Source organism: Saccopteryx leptura, chromosome 12 (assembly GCF_036850995.1).
Source record: "Saccopteryx leptura isolate mSacLep1 chromosome 12, mSacLep1_pri_phased_curated, whole genome shotgun sequence".
NCBI classification, from domain to species: domain Eukaryota; kingdom Metazoa; phylum Chordata; class Mammalia; order Chiroptera; family Emballonuridae; genus Saccopteryx; species Saccopteryx leptura.
In genome coordinates, this window is record NC_089514.1 from 537,646 (window position 1) to 553,476 (window position 15,831).

The 15,831-nt window shown below is 63.7% G+C and overlaps 2 protein-coding genes across 3 annotated transcripts in view; both read right to left on the reverse strand.

The window, feature by feature from the left end:
* Positions 1-15,831, reverse strand: part of H2AZ2 (H2A.Z variant histone 2) — a 113,295-nt gene that overhangs the window by 48,719 nt on the left and 48,745 nt on the right. The window lies entirely within an intron of this gene.
* On the reverse strand, positions 963-14,317 carry MYO1G (myosin IG). The gene is made up of 22 exons (XM_066354039.1): positions 14,123-14,317; positions 12,551-12,759; positions 12,354-12,447; positions 11,524-11,689; positions 11,292-11,345; positions 10,719-10,814; positions 10,429-10,545; positions 9,659-9,868; positions 9,417-9,562; positions 8,924-9,038; positions 8,106-8,276; positions 7,839-7,909; positions 5,929-6,003; positions 5,670-5,802; positions 5,208-5,374; positions 4,667-4,874; positions 3,983-4,206; positions 3,376-3,520; positions 2,641-2,745; positions 2,137-2,250; positions 1,390-1,544; positions 963-1,269 (listed from the first exon to the last, which is right to left on the reverse strand). Exons 1-22 carry the CDS (start codon positions 14,215-14,217, stop codon positions 1,113-1,115), a joined length of 3,027 nt encoding a protein of 1,008 aa, XP_066210136.1. The 5' UTR covers positions 14,218-14,317; the 3' UTR covers positions 963-1,112.

The following is a 15,831-nucleotide window of genomic DNA, read 5'->3' on the forward strand; positions in this document are numbered from 1 at the left end:
CTAAAGAAGCAGGTGATGCTGATGGCTCTCTGACAAGCCCTGCTCACAGCAACCTGTGGGACCCACAAAAGGCCAGGACCACCTGTGTCTAGGGCATCTCAGGTCCACATTGGATTGCCCTGCGGGAGAGACAGAGAGAGAAGCTGCAGCCTCCCTGTCGGGACCTCCAGGCTGGCTCGGGGACAAGTAGCTCTCCCATGGCAGGAGTGGCTAGACATGGACCTGGGGCAGGAGACCAGCCTCATGCCCCTGGACAGTGATGAGGAAAAGCCTCCGTGAGGTCTGAGCCCTTCAGTGACACCACAAGGCCACAGAAGGGGAGGCAGATCTCTCCCACACCAACAGGGCATACCCCAGCAAGGATGCCTCTGAATTTAGGACACCCCAGCTGTGAGAGCAGAGGGGGCTGCCTGTGTGTGAAGGAGAGGATCAGGGGCCAGGAGGGGCTGTGGGCTGGGAAGGGGCTCTGCTGGCCAAGGGTGGTGCCTGTGTCCACTCTGGCCTGCCTTTGTTGGCTTCCCGAGAAGCCCCAGACATAGGCATGGCTCCCAGACTCAGGGAGGCCCTGGATGCTAAGCTACCCCCAGAAGTGGGGCTTGCAGGGCCTGGGACAGCATGCACTCCAGAAGGCTGGCGAGGATGGCGCTATGTCCCCAGTGTGTGCTGGGTGGGCCAGCTTCCCCAGGGCCCCCTAGGAACAAGACTAAGAGTCCTACAGGGGAGGGAGGGAAAGTATCCATGTGGTGGGAACAGTGTGAAGCCCATGGTGGGGGGCAGGTTGGGGAGGAAAGGACAAGGTTTCCCTGCAGACCACGGGCTCCACATCCAGCAGGTTCCCAGGCTGAGGCCAGCCCGATCGGGTCCCTAGGCGTCCTCCTCCATTTCAGATGACCTCGCAGGAGTCAGCAGAAGATGCTGGGGTGACATTTGCCAAGCAGGCCCAATCAAAACAGACACGCAGCCACAGACACGAACCGAGCCCACCCAGCAGGCACAGCGCCCTTTATTGCCCCGCTGGGGGTCATTCTCCGGGGGTGGGCGAGGGCGGAGGAGCCCTGCCTGTTGGTGAGGCCAGAGGTCCTGCTGCACCTGGACAGGCAGGACAGGTGGGCTCAGCTGCTCGGCCACAGGAGGGTGAAGGTGCCGCGGCTGCAGCGGAAGTCAGGCTCGGGCTGCTCCGGCCTGGGCTCCACGGACACGAGGCGCCGGGTACCGCGCTGGCTCAGGGGGATGCGGTCAGACACATGGACCTCCAGGGGGCAGCCTTCCCTAAAGCAGAGGAGAGAAGGGTCAGGTGCAGACAGGCAGGTGGGGAGAAAGGCAGGCAAACAGGTGGGCAGGGAGGCACAGGGGCGGGCCCCGTGGACCCCAGCTGCCCGCTGGGCTCACCCCTGGCAGTGCGCAGTCAGCACGCCCACGAGCTCTCCCACGCGGTTGTCCAGCGGTGGCCGCGACCGGTGCAGACACACCACCAGGTCATCCTGGCCCCGCATGTGCAGCACCACCAGCTGGTCCCGTCCGCTGGTCACGCTCAGCCCGGTCACCTGCGTGGGATCAGGGTCAGGGGGCAGCAGGCCCTCCTCCCAACCCTGCCCACCCCCAGAACCCAGCTTCTGGAGCCCCAACTCGCTGCTCCGCCGTCGGTCCCCCCCAGGTCCCCTTCCTCCCATGTGGCTCCAAGCACCAGGCAGTGCTGCTGGGACTGAGGAGCTGACCTGTCAGCTTTCTGACCTTTCCATTCCTTCTAAGTAGCCACGCTGGTCAGGGCTCCGGACCAGATGCCGCCCCCACCCCGGCCTCAGACAGTCATAGGCACCCTGGCCTGGACCGGCCTGGGGCCAGTCCTTGTGCTGTGGGAGCAGGAGCTGGGGGTCCAAGAGCCGCAGAACTGGGCGGCAAGCAGGGTCCACGAGGTTCTGGTGGGGGACCCCTTCAGCTGGGCACAAGTGTGGGGAAAAGGCCCATCTAGGGGGTGGGGAGCAGGGAGCAGGAGAGGGGCTGTCCATAGGAAGCCAGGCAGGCTGTTGGGCGGGGTGCAGCCAGCCTGAGCTGAGACTGTTCTAGGAAGTCCAGCCCTCCGGGACAGATGGGCGGGGAGGGGCCCAGAGACGCTGCTTCCCGTCTCCACAGGTTTACCGCGTCCAGGGGCACAGCCCGCATCACCCGGTACTGCCGGCCAGGATCCAGCTTGTACAGGTGCCGGTCAGTGAGCAGGAGCGCACGGTCCCGGCTCTTGTTGAAGCGGTTCACCTGTGGGACAGGCACTTCGGGTCCCTCGCCACCCGGGCGCCCCCCACCCAGTGTTCTCCTTGTCTGGGTTGGGCTGAGCATTTCCCAGGTGTCAGGAGCAGTTGCGAGACCTCTGGGGCGGGTCTGGGCCGGGCCCCACTTCACTCTTAGGGCCCCGCCCACACTGGGCCCCGCCCCACTCTCAGGGCCCCGCCCACACCGGGCTCCGCTTCACAGGGCCCCGCCCACACTGGGCCCCGCCCCTCTCATGGCCCCGCCCATACCGGGCCCCGCTTCACTCTCAGGGCCCCGCCCCTCTCAGGGCCCCGCCCACACCGGGCCCCGCTTCACTCTCAGGGCCCCGCCCCACTCTCAGGGCCCCGCCCACACCAGGGCCCGGTCCACACACACCTTCCGGACGTGGCTGGAGAAGAGCACCGCCCCAAAGGCGTCCTTGTCCCGGAGCGCCTTCAGGCGCTGATTAAACATGCTGGAGGCGGTGGGGTTGTCAGCGGCCTGCGCACAGAAGGGAGGCTGCTTGACATGGGGTCTTGGGACCATGCTCGACTGACTGAAACTCTGGGTGCATGGCACACCTACCCTACACCCTGGGAAACCGAGTCAGGCCGTGCATGCACCGCCTCCGCTGGGCCCACCCGCCACACTGGGTCCTGAGCGCCTAGCACAGACCCTACCGCCTGAGGTTCCGGGCATCGCCTCTCTGCCCTCGGCCCTGCCCCTTAGGCCAGGCCTGGACAATGCTGAGAAGGCAGCAGCTACTGAGCCTTCACCTCCCGTGGACCGGGCCAGGGGCATGCTGACAGCACCCGCCCACGTGAGGGCCCAGGGGAGCCATGGCTGGGGTGCCCACCACGGGTGGGAGGGGGCTGTGACTGAGAACATGTGGGCTTAGCTTGTGCTTGAGAATAGGGGGGGGGGCTGGCCTTGGACTGCGGTGGGGGCCGGAGGGGAGCAGGGTGGAGGAGGAGGTGCTCAGTAAAGCCCAGACCAGCTGGTTCTGGGTGAAAACCCTTCAACTTCAGAGGCAAGGGGCAGGGGCAGAGAACAGATGGACAGCCAGACCAGCAAGGACACGACAGGGTCTCAGCCTGGAGCCCTTCCTGGGTACACCGCCCAAACACTCACGGAGGACAAGTAGTCTCTCAGCCAGGCCCGCTGGCAGCCCCAGTCCTTCCGGAGCTCCCGCAGGGCCCCCATGGCGGCCACCTTGGCCTTGATCTGGCCCATGTCCGAAGGGGGGATGTTCTTCACCAGCTGCCGGGCCCGCCACCTGCAGAGGGGCAGGTGCTCAGATGGGCCCCTGTGCAGCCCTCCCCATCTCTGGTCCTGCCTCTCACACTCCTTCCTCCACAGGAGAAAACCCAGCCCCTCAGCGTGGTGCTGGCCACCCTGCGTGTCCCAGCTGCCCCTCCTGCTCTGAGTATGCTGGTCACTCTGTGGCCTGCTGCTGGAGAACTCTTACTCAGTCTTCAAAGCCCCATTCAAATAGTTTCCCCTCCATTCTGGCCTGGGTCCTCCACCCTCCCCTGCAGGCCTCTAGTGAGGAGCCTGAGGCCTGTGTCCCCTCCAAATGCCCAGCATGGTGTGGGATGGCTCTGCTACCAACTGCAGGATGGGGGCAGCCGGTCTTTCCCTGTCTCCGGCCAGCAGCGCAGGGTTCAGACGACCGAGTCCAGGTGTTCAGAGGGCAGAAGCTGCGCTGGAAAGAGTAAGGGGAAGCCGAGGGCGGTACCTGCAGAAGAGCGCATGGCAGCTGTCCTGGAACGGCTGCAGGACGGCAGGCGGCGGCGGCCAGACGATGTCGCGGCCATAGAGCGGTGGCTGCCGCGCAGCCTGGAACCGCCGATGCAGTTCTGCCAGGTGAGCGCGCACCTTGTGTCTCCGGAACCAGCGCATGATAGTGTAGATGGCTCTCAGCTTCCGGCAGTGCCACCGCGCCAATGTGCCCCGCCAGGCCTTGGGCGGGTCAGGGTGGACTGGGGTCAGGCCCAGCCAGACCCCCATCGTGCTCACCGCAACCCCCCCACCACCATGCAAGCTGCCTGCGCTCAGGTCTCTGGGAAAATACTTTGCTTGTCTCAGGCAAGTTCCTGGGCGCCACCGGCTGCCTGTGGGTGCCCAGCAGGCGTACCTGCCCCTCGCTTCCCAGAGCCACCTCCACCTGGCCCTGCCCCAGCGTCTGCCAGCTCTTGGGAAAGAGCTGCTCACCTGATCCAGGCCTTTTAAGCTGAGACCCAGGACAGCAGGGCACTCCCAGCTGCCCCCAGGGAGAAAGCAGACGCAGCCCATTCTCCACCTGTGCGGTGCCACTGCCAGCTGTCCTGCCACACTCGGAAGTGTGCCCGCCCCCCCACCCCCGCGCATGGCCGCGCCCCCCCACCCCCGCGCATGGCCGCGCCCCCCCCCCCCCCCACACCTTCTGCAGCAGCAGCACGATGATGGGGATTAGGCGCGCGCGGCTCTGCTCCAGCGTGACCAGAGTCTGGGGCGAGCGGATGAAGAGTTTGCTGTGGCCGAAGGCCACATCCCCCTGCAGTCCATGCTGCTCCAGGAGGGCGCTCACGGCCGCCTGGTCCGAGCCCAGCAGGTGGTTCGGCCACGTGTACTCACAGGTCATCTTGTACCTGTCACAGCCGGACAGGGCAGCGGGCACTAGTCTCTGCGGGGGGGCAGGGTGGTGGAGCGGGTCCCCAGCGCCCCTCTGCCACACACCCCTCCGCCACACGCTACTCACACCTATCCCCGCCCACAACCCCGGCCCACCTCCCCTCCAGCCAACGAATCACACCCTGGCCCTGGCCTGCCCCTTGTGACACCGGGGGGTCCTCGTGGACTTTCTCCCGAGGTCACAGCAAGTCAGCTCCCGCATGCGTCTGGTCTGAGAAGCCGCTTTTGGGATCCCCTGCCTGCCCCTCGCCCCTCGGACTCCATGGGAATGGGGCCGGGGTGGGCTGTACCTGAGCAGGAATCGAGAGTAGGGCTGGCGCGAGGCGAAGCCGGCCCTGCGGACCCTCACGTTCTCCAGCAGCCCCAGGTACGCGACCTGGTGGCGGCAGTGGCCCTCGTCCATCCTCGCAGCCACCTTGTCCTCGTTGGGCTTGATGCAGCGCACGTAGAAGGGCTCCTGGGGGGCAGAGGATGCTGGGGAGGCCCGGCGGGGGGGGGGCGGCTTTACCTGGAGTCCTGGTGGCCCCGCCTTCCCCTCCCCCCTCTCCCCGGCCGGGGGGGGGGGCGGCTTTACCTGGAGTCCTGGGGGACCCCCCTTCCCCTCCCCCCCTCCCCGGCGGGAGGGAGGCTCGCAGGAGACAGGGAGAAAACCGCCCTCCCACCATGCGCAGAGGCAGTTAGGGCCCCACTTGACCGCTAGGCACAGACACAGGCTCTGGAAGCATCTCGGGCGGGCAAGGCCTGGCAGGTACCTTCGAGGCCAGGTTTTCCACCAGGGCCACCATGGAGTTCTTGAAGAGTGTGCCTGCCGTCAGGGGGCGCTTGGTCACTTCCATGATGTCCTGCTGCCCGTCCGGCCACATGGCCCGCAGGGTGGGGTCTGAGCTGTGGACACAGACCGCATGCTCAGCCGCCCTCCGGCAGGCAGCCCCACCCAGCCCCGCCGGTTGTAAGCTTCCGCAGTCAGCTTTGTGTCTGGACGCCCTCCCGCCGGAGCCCAGGGCTGCTCACCTGTTGTACAGCAGCCGCTTGAAGTCCTGGAAGAGGGCGTCTCTGTTCTTGTCGATGAAGCCCTGCACCGAGTAGCTGTGGGCGGGCGGGGGTGAGGGGTGAGTGTGCCCTTGCCCGGTACCCCTGCCTCTGTCCTTACAGGCCAGCCGCTTTCCCTCCCCCCCCCCCCGAGGTTTCTCTCCTCAAGATGGGGCCGGCCCTGGCCAGAATGCTGCGTTTGTTAGAGTGTCATCCCAAAGCACAGAAGATCCTGGTTTGATCCCCTATCGGAACAGATCAATGTTTCTGTCTTTCTCTCCCTTGCTCTTCATCTAAAATCAATAAATAAATGTAGTGGGGGAGGTTGTGAGGGTGGTTCCAGTGGTTGTCCCAAATGTCACATCTCTGAATCTTGCTCTAGCGCAGGGGTCCCCAAACTTTTTTTTTTTTTTTTTTTTGCATTTTTCTGAAGCTGGAAACAGGGAGAGACAGTCAGACAGACTCCCACATGCGCCCGACCGGGATCCACCCGGCACGCCCACCAGGGGGCAACGCTCTGCCCATCCTGGGTGTCGCCATGTTGCAAACAGAGCCACTCTAGCGCCTGAGGCAGAGGCCACAGAGCCATCCCCAGCGCCCGGGGCCATCTTTGCTCCAATGGAGCCCTGGCTGCGGGAGGGGAAGAGAGAGACAGAGAGGAAGGCGCGGCGGAGGGGTGGAGAAGCAAATGGGCGCTTCTCCTGTGTGCCCTGGCCGGGAATCGAACCCGGGTCCTCCGCACGCTAGGCCGACACTCTACCGCTGAGCCATCCGGCCAGGGCGGGGTCCCCAAACTTTTTACAAGGGGGGCCAGTTCACTGTCCCTCAGACCATTGGAGGGTCGGACTGTAAAAATACTATGAACAAATCCCTATGCACACTGCACATATCTTATTTTAAAGTAAAAAAACAAAACGGGAACAAATACAATATTTAGAATAAAGAACAAGTAAATTTAAATCAACAAACTGACCAGTATTTCAATGGGAACTATGCTCCTCTCATTGACCACCAATGAAAGAGGTGCCCCTTCCGGAAGTGCGGCAGGGGCAGGATAAATGCCCTCAGGGGGCCACATGCAGCCCACGGGCCGTAGTTTGGGGACCCCTGCTCTAGTGCATATATGCTGTGTGACCTGGGCTGAGGTGAGCACAGGTTAATAATGATAATAAATATGGTGAATTCTGGAGGACACCCTGGGCCTTTGGTGCTCAGTGTGCTGTCTGAGGACCAGGTGCTTGTTAGAAATGCAGACTCCGGCCCCTCTGCCCCAGGCGCTGACCTGCACCTTGCTCAGTGTGTGACAGCAGTAACCCTGGGCTCTGAGCAAATGCCCCGCCTGGCTGCTCTGGGCTGGGGCTCAGACGTGGGCATTTCTGGAAGCTCTGAGAAGATTCTATGACGTAGCCAGGGCTGAGAATCACTATCTTAAAAGCCCCATGGTGAAAGGTACGTTTTCAGTGTCTTAAAAAGGGGCCTGACCAGGTGATGGCGCAGTGGATAGTGCGTCAGACTGGGATGCAGAGGACCCAGGTTCGAGACCCCGAAGTCGCCAGCTTGAGCGCGGGCTCATCTGGTTAGAGCAAAAAGCTCAGCAGCTTGGACCCAAGGTCGCTGGCTCCAGCAAGGGGTTACTTGGTCTGCTGAAGGCCCACGGTCAAGGCACATATGAGAAAGTAATCAATGAACAACTAAGGTGTCGCAATGTGCAACAAAAAACTAATGATTGATGCTTCTCATCTCTCTCCATTCCTGTCTGTCTGTCCCTGTCTGTCCCTCTCTCTGACTCACTCTCTGTCTCTGTAAAAAAAAATAAACAAATAAAAAAAATTAAAAAAAAAGAAAGGGAAGGGAAAGAAGGGAGGACAAAGGTGTGTGTGGGAGGGCCTTACGTGACATCCCCCGCATAGTGCTTGATCCGGAAGTCTCGGCCAAACTCCATGGTCTTGTCTGTGGGGCAGAGCTGGTGGAAGGGTGGAAGGGTGGAAGGGTGAGGGGGGACAGCCAGGGTCAAGGCACAGAAGGCGGTTCTGCAAAGGAGGCTGGGCCACCCCTGTGGCCCGCAGAGACAGGCAGTGTGGTGCCTGAGGGGTATATGCCAGCACTGGGACAAGTGGGGGTAGGAAGAAGGGGTGACCACAAGGGGCGGCGGGGGGCACCTGGCGGCTGGTGTAGTGTGGGTGGTGGCGGTGATGCGTGTCCAGGGTCTGCAGGAAGATCCGGTCTGTGATGGTGCCCGCAGTGCTACAGGCCTCGTCCAGCACGGCCAGGATGCCCCGGTGGGGCCGCTCCACCAGCTCCACGATGGTGGCGTTGTTGAAATACTCCACCTGCGGCAGAGCACACAGGGTAGCTCCCGAGCCCCGCCCGGCACCGCTCCACGCAGGGTAGCTCCCGAGCCCCGCCCGGCCTGCTCCACGCAGGGTAGCTCCCCAGCCCCGCCCGGCACCGCTCCACGCAGGGTAGCTCCCCAGCCCCGCCCGGCACCGCTCCACGCAGGGTAGCTCCCCAGCCCCGCCCGGCACCGCTCCACGCAGGGTAGCTCCCGAGCCCCGCCCGGCACCGCTCCACGCAGGGTAGCTCCCGAGCCCCGCCCGCACCGCTCCACGCAGGGTAGCTCCCGAGCCCCGCCCGGCACCGCTCCAGGCAGGGTAGCTCCCCAGCCCCGCCCGGCCTGCTCCACGCAGGGTAGCTCCCCAGCCCCGCCCGGCACCGCTCCACGCAGGGTAGCTCCCCAGCCCCGCCCGGCCTGCTCCACGCAGGGTAGCTCCCCAGCCCCGCCCGGCCTGCTCCACGCAGGGTAGCTCCCCAGCCCCGCCCGGCACTGCTCCACGCAGGGTAGCTCCCCAGCTCCACGCAGGGTAGCTCCCCAGCCCCGCCCGGCACCGCTCCACGCAGGGTAGCTCCCGAGCCCCGCCCGGCCCCGCCCCCTGCCGCCAGGGCCCGTGGGGCGCCGGGAGGGAGGCCGGGCACTCACGCTCTGCCAGGCGACGCCCTCCCGCTGGTACTCCTCCTGCTCCTGCTTCAGGATGAGCTGGGTGAACAGCTGCTGCAGCTTCTCGTTGCAGTAGTTGATGCAGAACTGCTCGAAGCTGGGCGAGGGCCCGCCAGCATCACGCCACTGCCCACGTGGGCTTTCGCTCCACACGGTGGCCTGGCCAGCAGCTCCCCTGAAGCTAGCCTGCGGGGTCTGGCTCCAGGCTCCACTGTGGGGTGCCCCCCTCCGAGCTGGGGCTCCCCTTTACCCCCAGCCCCCACCTCTGACACATGCGCTCACAGCAACGGGAAATGAGCTCAGAATTTTGTTTCCTTGGGCACCACTGGACAGGTGGCAGCACCGAGGAGTCAGGGACATGACCCTGGAGTGAGGGACCGGCCAGGACAGACACCAGACATCCTGCTCCCCAGCCAGCCGAGGTTCCCGGGACTGAGGGGCCCTAGAGGTTGGGGGTCAGAGCTGGGCGGCCCACCTGTTGACAGGAAACACTTCGAAGCCGTAGATGTCCAGCACACCGATGACCGTATCCTTGCCATCCCGCCGGGGGTCCCGGCCCCGGGCTTCCATGACACTGTTGATCCGGTTCACCACCCACTCAAACAGCCGCTGGTACACTGCCTGGGGAGAACCTGAGCTGCTTCTGGCTGCCTCTCGCCTTGCCTCCTCCAGAAAGGCCTCCTGGGTTCCTCCCCATACTGCCTGTCCCCAGAGTACCTTGGCACAGGCGTCCCGGGCATAGCTGGCCTCAGCTGTGGTGTGGCCCTTCTCAATGACTTCCCTGCCCCCCGAGGCCACAGTGCGGGCCAGCAGGCAGCGCAGCACCAGCTCCCGGGGCGTGGCCGTCAGCTCAGCCATGTGGTCCACCAGCACCTCTTCGGCCACAGCCAGCTGTCCCTCCTCCGTCTCCACAAACTCGATGTTTCCCTGGTGATGGGGGAGCCGGGAAGATTCAGGCTGCATGTCCCAGAAGAGCCTGCACACCTTGACCCTGGGAAGGATGACTGGATGGCAGGGACACAGCTAGCGATGCAGGAGGGACCCCCAGCAGCCAGAGGCTTCTAGCCAACCAAGCATGTTAGCTATACGCCACCTTACCCCCCCCCCCCCCCGCTACATCTCTATCTCAGAGAAAACGGGGACTCAGAGGCACAGAGCAACCTGACCAAAGCCACACAGCTCTTAAGTGACACAAGCAAGACGCAGGTCTGCACGATGCTCAGCTTACTGGCCAGCACTGCCCTTTCCTGCTAAGTGTGGGCTCACTGACCAGACATGTACCAGGCAGCGCGCAGGCCTGACTGGGGCAGTGAAGCCCATGACTCGGGGCCGGGTTTTGAGGGAGCCCACAGCCGAGGCAGATGGGCTCCAGCACGGGGAGGAGGGGGCAGCTACAGGGCTGGGTGGTCAGCGGCGAGCCCCCTCCCCCAGGGGCAGCCCGAGGTCAGTACGAGGGAGGGGGCCCCCGGCCCTGCAGCCAGGCTCACCAGGTGCAGTATGGCGGCCAGGATCCGGTGCACGGAGCCCACCTCCTGAGCACTGAAGCCAATCACCCGCATGGCCTCCATCACCGCCTGGTAGCTCCTCTCGTCGCTGTCCGAGACCTGGGGAGAAGGGCCTCAGCACCCCAGCCCACGCTCACACCCTGCCCCCTGCCCCCACGCTGAATGTCTGACGAGTCAGGGCCCCAGTAGTCCCCCCACCCAGGCCCTGCTGATGCCACTGATCGCCACCCCCAGGGTGCTGGGCTCCCCAGAGCATACGGGCCCCCACTCACACTGAGCCCTGCGCCCTGGCGAGTGAAGTTGTACAGGGCGGGGTTTCTCTGCAGGTGCAGTCCTCGCAGCTCCGCCTCCTCACAGCCCCGCAGCACCTGCAGGACAGGCGGTTGGTCAGGCCCCGGGCGCACGCAGGACGTCACAGACACGCCCTCCGGCCTGCATCGACCCAGCCAACCGTGGGAGCTCAGTGATGGTGCGGGCACTGCTCCAGGGCCGGGAGAACCCACTTCAGGGTCAGACATGCTTGTACACCTCATGTGCTCTGGAGGAAGCCACTTTGGTGGGTCAGAATGCTGTAGATACCACCCGTATCCAGAGTGAACTCATCTCAATAACATGGTGGACATACGCCTGTGTCTGGGGAGATCCCCACTTCAGTGGGTCTCACCCTGTGTAGACACCATCAGTGTGCAGGTAGAACTCACTTCCGGGTCAGACAGCGTGCAGCCAGGGCTGTGGCAAGGGAAAACCCACGCCAGTGAGGGCAGAGCAGGGGGGGGGGGCGGGAATGGACTGTGGGCGGGGTGTCGTGAGGACTGCCGTCTGCACCACCTGCCTGGTTGGCTTACCTGATAGAAGGCGTGGAAGTTCCTTTCACCCACATGCTGCTTGAGGACCCGAGACTGAGGAGAGAGGGGCAGCTGAACCCACACCTGGGTGGAGGAGGGCCCCCCAGGTGACAGGCCCCAGAGCCCCAGGGCAGTGCAGATAGTGGGTGGCTGGCCTGGCCACAGAGGGAGCCCCACCCTGGGAACCTGGGGCATCAGGAAAGGCCTGGGGGGGGAGGCCTGTGCGGCCCACCTTCTCCAGCAGGTAGCTGTGGATGTGCCCCCCCACGGGGTCTCCTTTGAAGTCGAAGTTGATGTCCATGTACTTGCCAAAGCGGCTGGAGTTGTGGTTGCGGTTGGTGCGGGCATTCCCAAAGGCCTCCAGCACGCAGGTGGACTTGAGCAACACGTCTTTGACCCTGCGTGGGGCACAGGGCGGGGCTGGAATGCAGAGACCTCGAGCAAGGCCTGCACCCCGCCCAGCATCCCCCGCCTGAGCCAGGCTCCGTGCTGACCACTGTGGGCTGTGGAATGGCCCTTTGTCCTGAGACAGGAGAGACTCCGCCAGGCCCCTGTGCCAGGTGAGGTCCCCTCCCGCCTTCCCCCACCAGCTGCGGCCTACAGTGAGGACGTGGGTCTGGACACTCCACCGCTGACCTCCAGCTGCAGGAGGAGCAGCTTCTGGCCATGTGTGCTCAGCAACGTCTGTCCCCACAGCCCCATGTCACCCCATGCCCACAGGAAGAGCAGGGTCCTCCACAGGAAGCCGCTTCCGCAAGGCCCCCCTGTGAGCAGCTGGTGAGCAGCCAGCCGGCCCTGATTTCCGCTTCCTGGCTCAAACCCCAACACCTGCCTGGCATCCTGGGGTTTCCCAACCGGCAGGCCGGAGGGCCAACCTCACTTCAGTCTGGCGCCCTGAGAGGGGCCCGGTGCTGTCTGTGCCCTCAGCTCCGCGCCTCCTCCCCTCCTGTGGCAGGGCGCCCCTGCCCTGGGCCTCCCCTCCCCTCGGTTCAGAGGACCCTGGAGCCTTCCTGACCCACAGCCCCCTGGGCTCGGTCCCCGCCCTGCCCGGCCTGCCTTCACCTCTCCACCTCGGCCCTCTGGCTGGGGTTGGTGACGGCTGCGATGTACTGCATGATGTGCTTGCTGGCCTCCGTCTTCCCTGCCCCGCTCTCGCCTGCCAGACAGACGGACAGCCGGACAGCCGAGTGAGCGGCTCCCCCCGGGTGCCCCGTTCACCTCCCGCCCCTCACAAGTGACAGCCCCGCACAGGCAGATACCTGAGATAACGATGCAGGTGTCCCTGGCCCTGCGTTTCATTGCTCTGTAGGCGGCATTGGCTACGGCGTACAGGTGGGGCGGCCGCTCGTACAGCTCCCGGCCCTGGTACCTGGCGATGGCCTCAGGCCCGTAGAGGGGCAGGTCCTGGTAGGGGTTCACGGACACCAGCACCTCGCCGATGTAGGTGTAGATACGCCCCCTCTCGAACCTGGGGCGAGCAGAGCCACGCTGAGCACTCGGGCCCGCGGGGACTCACACACAGGTCCTGGGTGGTGGGCCCATGCGGGGAGCCTGGGCTGTTGCCCACACTGGGGTGGGGGGAGCTGAGCTCAGAGAAGGGAGGGAGGGTGGCCCCGAGTGTTCCTGGAGCGCCCCCCCATTGCAATGTGGTGTTGGGTTCCACACTGCTTTCCACGGGGGTCCTGACAGCACAGGAATTGTGACCACCCATGTGTGAAGGGACTGACTTGCCCAAAGTCACACCGGGCAGAGCAGAACCAGCAGGTAGGGGGACCAGGTCTCAGCCAGGACGAGGACGGGGCTGGGAGGCAGAGGGAGGGGCTGCCACTGTTTCCGGCCTCAAGGCCTGGGCGGGGACCCAGTGGCAGAAGCCACCCTCCCAGCCCCACCCAGAGAGCAGGGCCTGGGAGGGGCGCAAAAAGGCAGCAAGGGGCCGCAGCGGCCACCCCCCTCCCTCAGCACATCCTGACTTCTCGACCCTTCCCTTCAGGGGCCCGGGCACCCTCGGTGGTGTCTGGTCGTGGGGCGCACGGCCGGCCCCCTCCGGGGTGTCTGGGACCTGCCCTTCCCCTGGTGCCCTTCGGGGTTCCTCTTCCTCAGTTACATCTGACGCGGGAGTCCCCTGGTTACACCCTCTCAACCGCCACCGGGGACCCACTGGGGAGCGCTTTCTCCTGTGCCAGTTGTGTGGCCCAGGGCCCAGTGTCCCGTGTCAGAGTGGAGGCCCTTGCCCCAGTGTCCCCTGTCAGAGTGGAGGCGCTTGGCACCGTCTCCACTTATGAATGGGGTGCAGCCACACTCAGCTCAGTGCCCCATACAACACAGCTCATTCTGTCCTCCGACTGTCTGTGCTCCGTGCTGCCGTCTTCTGCGACCGCGGGCTGCCCAGGGGTGAGACCAGCTCCTGGCAGCCATCCGTGTCACCACCTGACCCCCAGCTCCTCCCTGCCCTCTGCCCTCCTTCTTAAGAAATCGGGTCCCATGTCACATACCAGCTCTGCCCTGTGGCACTCCACGTGTCCCCCTGAGACTCAGCTTGCCCACTTCCCTTGAAACCCCCAGGGCTCAGCCAGGCCCCACGAGGGTGATGAGGCATCTACCCAGTGTGGGTGCTGGTCGGGGTGGCAGGCAGGAGTGGGCAGAAGGCACCAGTGTGTGAGAGCCAGGGTCTGGGGAGTCCTGTCTAGCACTGGCCGCCACCCTGGCCCTGAGGGGCTAGTGCTGCCCGCTGGCCACGTACCTCTGTGGTGACCCAGACAGTGGTCTGGGTGACTGTGTAGGCAGCTCCCCCTCCCCCACTGGGGACCAGGGAGAAGGGAGCCAGGGCCCACCTGAGCTTCAGATTCTCCATGAAGTCCTCCATGGTCACTTGGTCCAAAAGCACAAAGTCCGCTTTGCCACACTCGGAGCCCTCCTCGTCCTCCATCCTGACGGCGGGGAGCACCCAGGCCAGGTTGCCTGACCAACCTTCCTGTGCAGAGAGGGCGGAGGGAGGGGGCAGGCCGGGCCCTCAGCCCGCAGCCCTCCCTGCCGCCTCCCCAGAGTGGTGAAGTAGGAAGTGGGTTCTCGCCCCGGGGGCGGGGCTGCCCTCCCCACTTGCCCTCCTTCCCATGGGGCTCTGACCCCTGCTTCCTGGGCAGGCTGCTTAACCGGTGCTCTGGAGGGTTCCCTGGGGCCCCGCCTAGGAAGCTGGGCCCTCTGTTCTTAGTCCATCCCTCGCCCCCAGCAGCAGAGACAGTCTTGTGGTCATGCCACACGCGGTCAGCTGCTCCACCAGACGTGTCCGTCCACTCTCAGAACTCAGCACTGGAGGATCTTAGGCTGGGGACACCGCACATTGATGAAAGTGAGAACACACAGATGCCTTGACCACTGGGGAGGGGGACTAGGCAGTAACAGTCCTTAAAGCATGGCGACCCCGCCAGGATGTGAAGGACAAAACCAGCTTCACGGGGGACTCCCCACAGGCTGTCAGGGGCCCAGATTCATCAGCCTTTGGATGTTTGCCAGAGGTTCCTTCCTGTGCCCGGGGCCCACCTGCCGGTCCCAACAGCAGTGAGGACCAGGGACAGCACTGGGGCCCCTCCTGTCCCGCACTCTGTACACCGGGTAGCAGTTACAAGTGGCTGTTTTGTTCCCCAAACAGCACCCCTTAAACACAGGCGCCCCCCCAGCAGGGTAGTTCTCACCCATCCCTTCCCTCATGGGGCGGATGGAGTATTTCCGAATCACCTCTGTGACACCTTTGGGATTCTGCACTCTAAAAGCTAGTTTAACTATTGTTTCTTTTCCTTCTTCCCTCCCTCCCTTCTTCCCTCCCTTCTTCCCTCCCCTTCCTCCCTCCTTCCCTCCCTCCCTCCCTCCCTCCCTCCCTTCCTTCCTTCCTTCCTTCCTTTCATTCTTTCTTTTTTCTTTTTGAGAGAGGGAGAGAAAGATAGAAGGGGAGAGAGTGAGAAGCATCAACTTGTGCATTGATCGCTTTAGTTGTGCATTGATCACTTCTTCTAAGTTAGGCCTTGACCATGGATAGGACCTCAGGCTCAAGCCAAGCCAGTGACCCCTTGCTCAAGCCAGTGACCCTGTGCTCAAGTCAGCAACCTCTGGGTTTTGAACCGGTGACCTCAGCATTCCAGGTCAACACTTTATCCACTACGCCACCACCAGTAATGCTTAACCACTTTCAATCAACTCACTTTTTAAGTTCTGAAATCATCGTTTTATATGCAAGTTTCCTCCTCCTTACAAATGTTAAAACGAATACATATTTAATAAAATTGAAAAGTGCTTCCTCAAGTGCAGGATAAAACCAGGCCGTTCCCCTTGTGCGTGCGCCCTGAAAACCTCCCATAAGAACAAGGCTTTGGCTCCACCCTGGTGGGGGGGTCCTCTTGAGCAAACTGGGATCAAGTTTCACTCTCCCAGGCTCTGGACCTCTCTGCCCAGCTCTTGGGCTGTTTTCTTTTCTTTTTTCTTTTTTTAAGATTTAATTTATTGATTTTATAGGGGTGAGAGAAAGAGGGCAGAGAGGCGGGAAGCATCA

Coding starts and splice junctions, on each gene's coding strand:
- MYO1G (XM_066354039.1), bottom strand. CDS start 14,217: ATGGAGGACGAGGAGGGCTCCGAGTGTGGCAAAGCGGACTTTGTGCTT. Junction 2,746..3,375: donor TGAGAGACTACTTGTCCTCC/GTGAGTGTTTGG, acceptor TTCTGTGCGCAG/GCCGCTGACAACCCCACCGC. Junction 1,545..2,136: donor GGGCTGTGCCCCTGGACGCG/GTAAACCTGTGG, acceptor GATCCCACGCAG/GTGACCGGGCTGAGCGTGAC.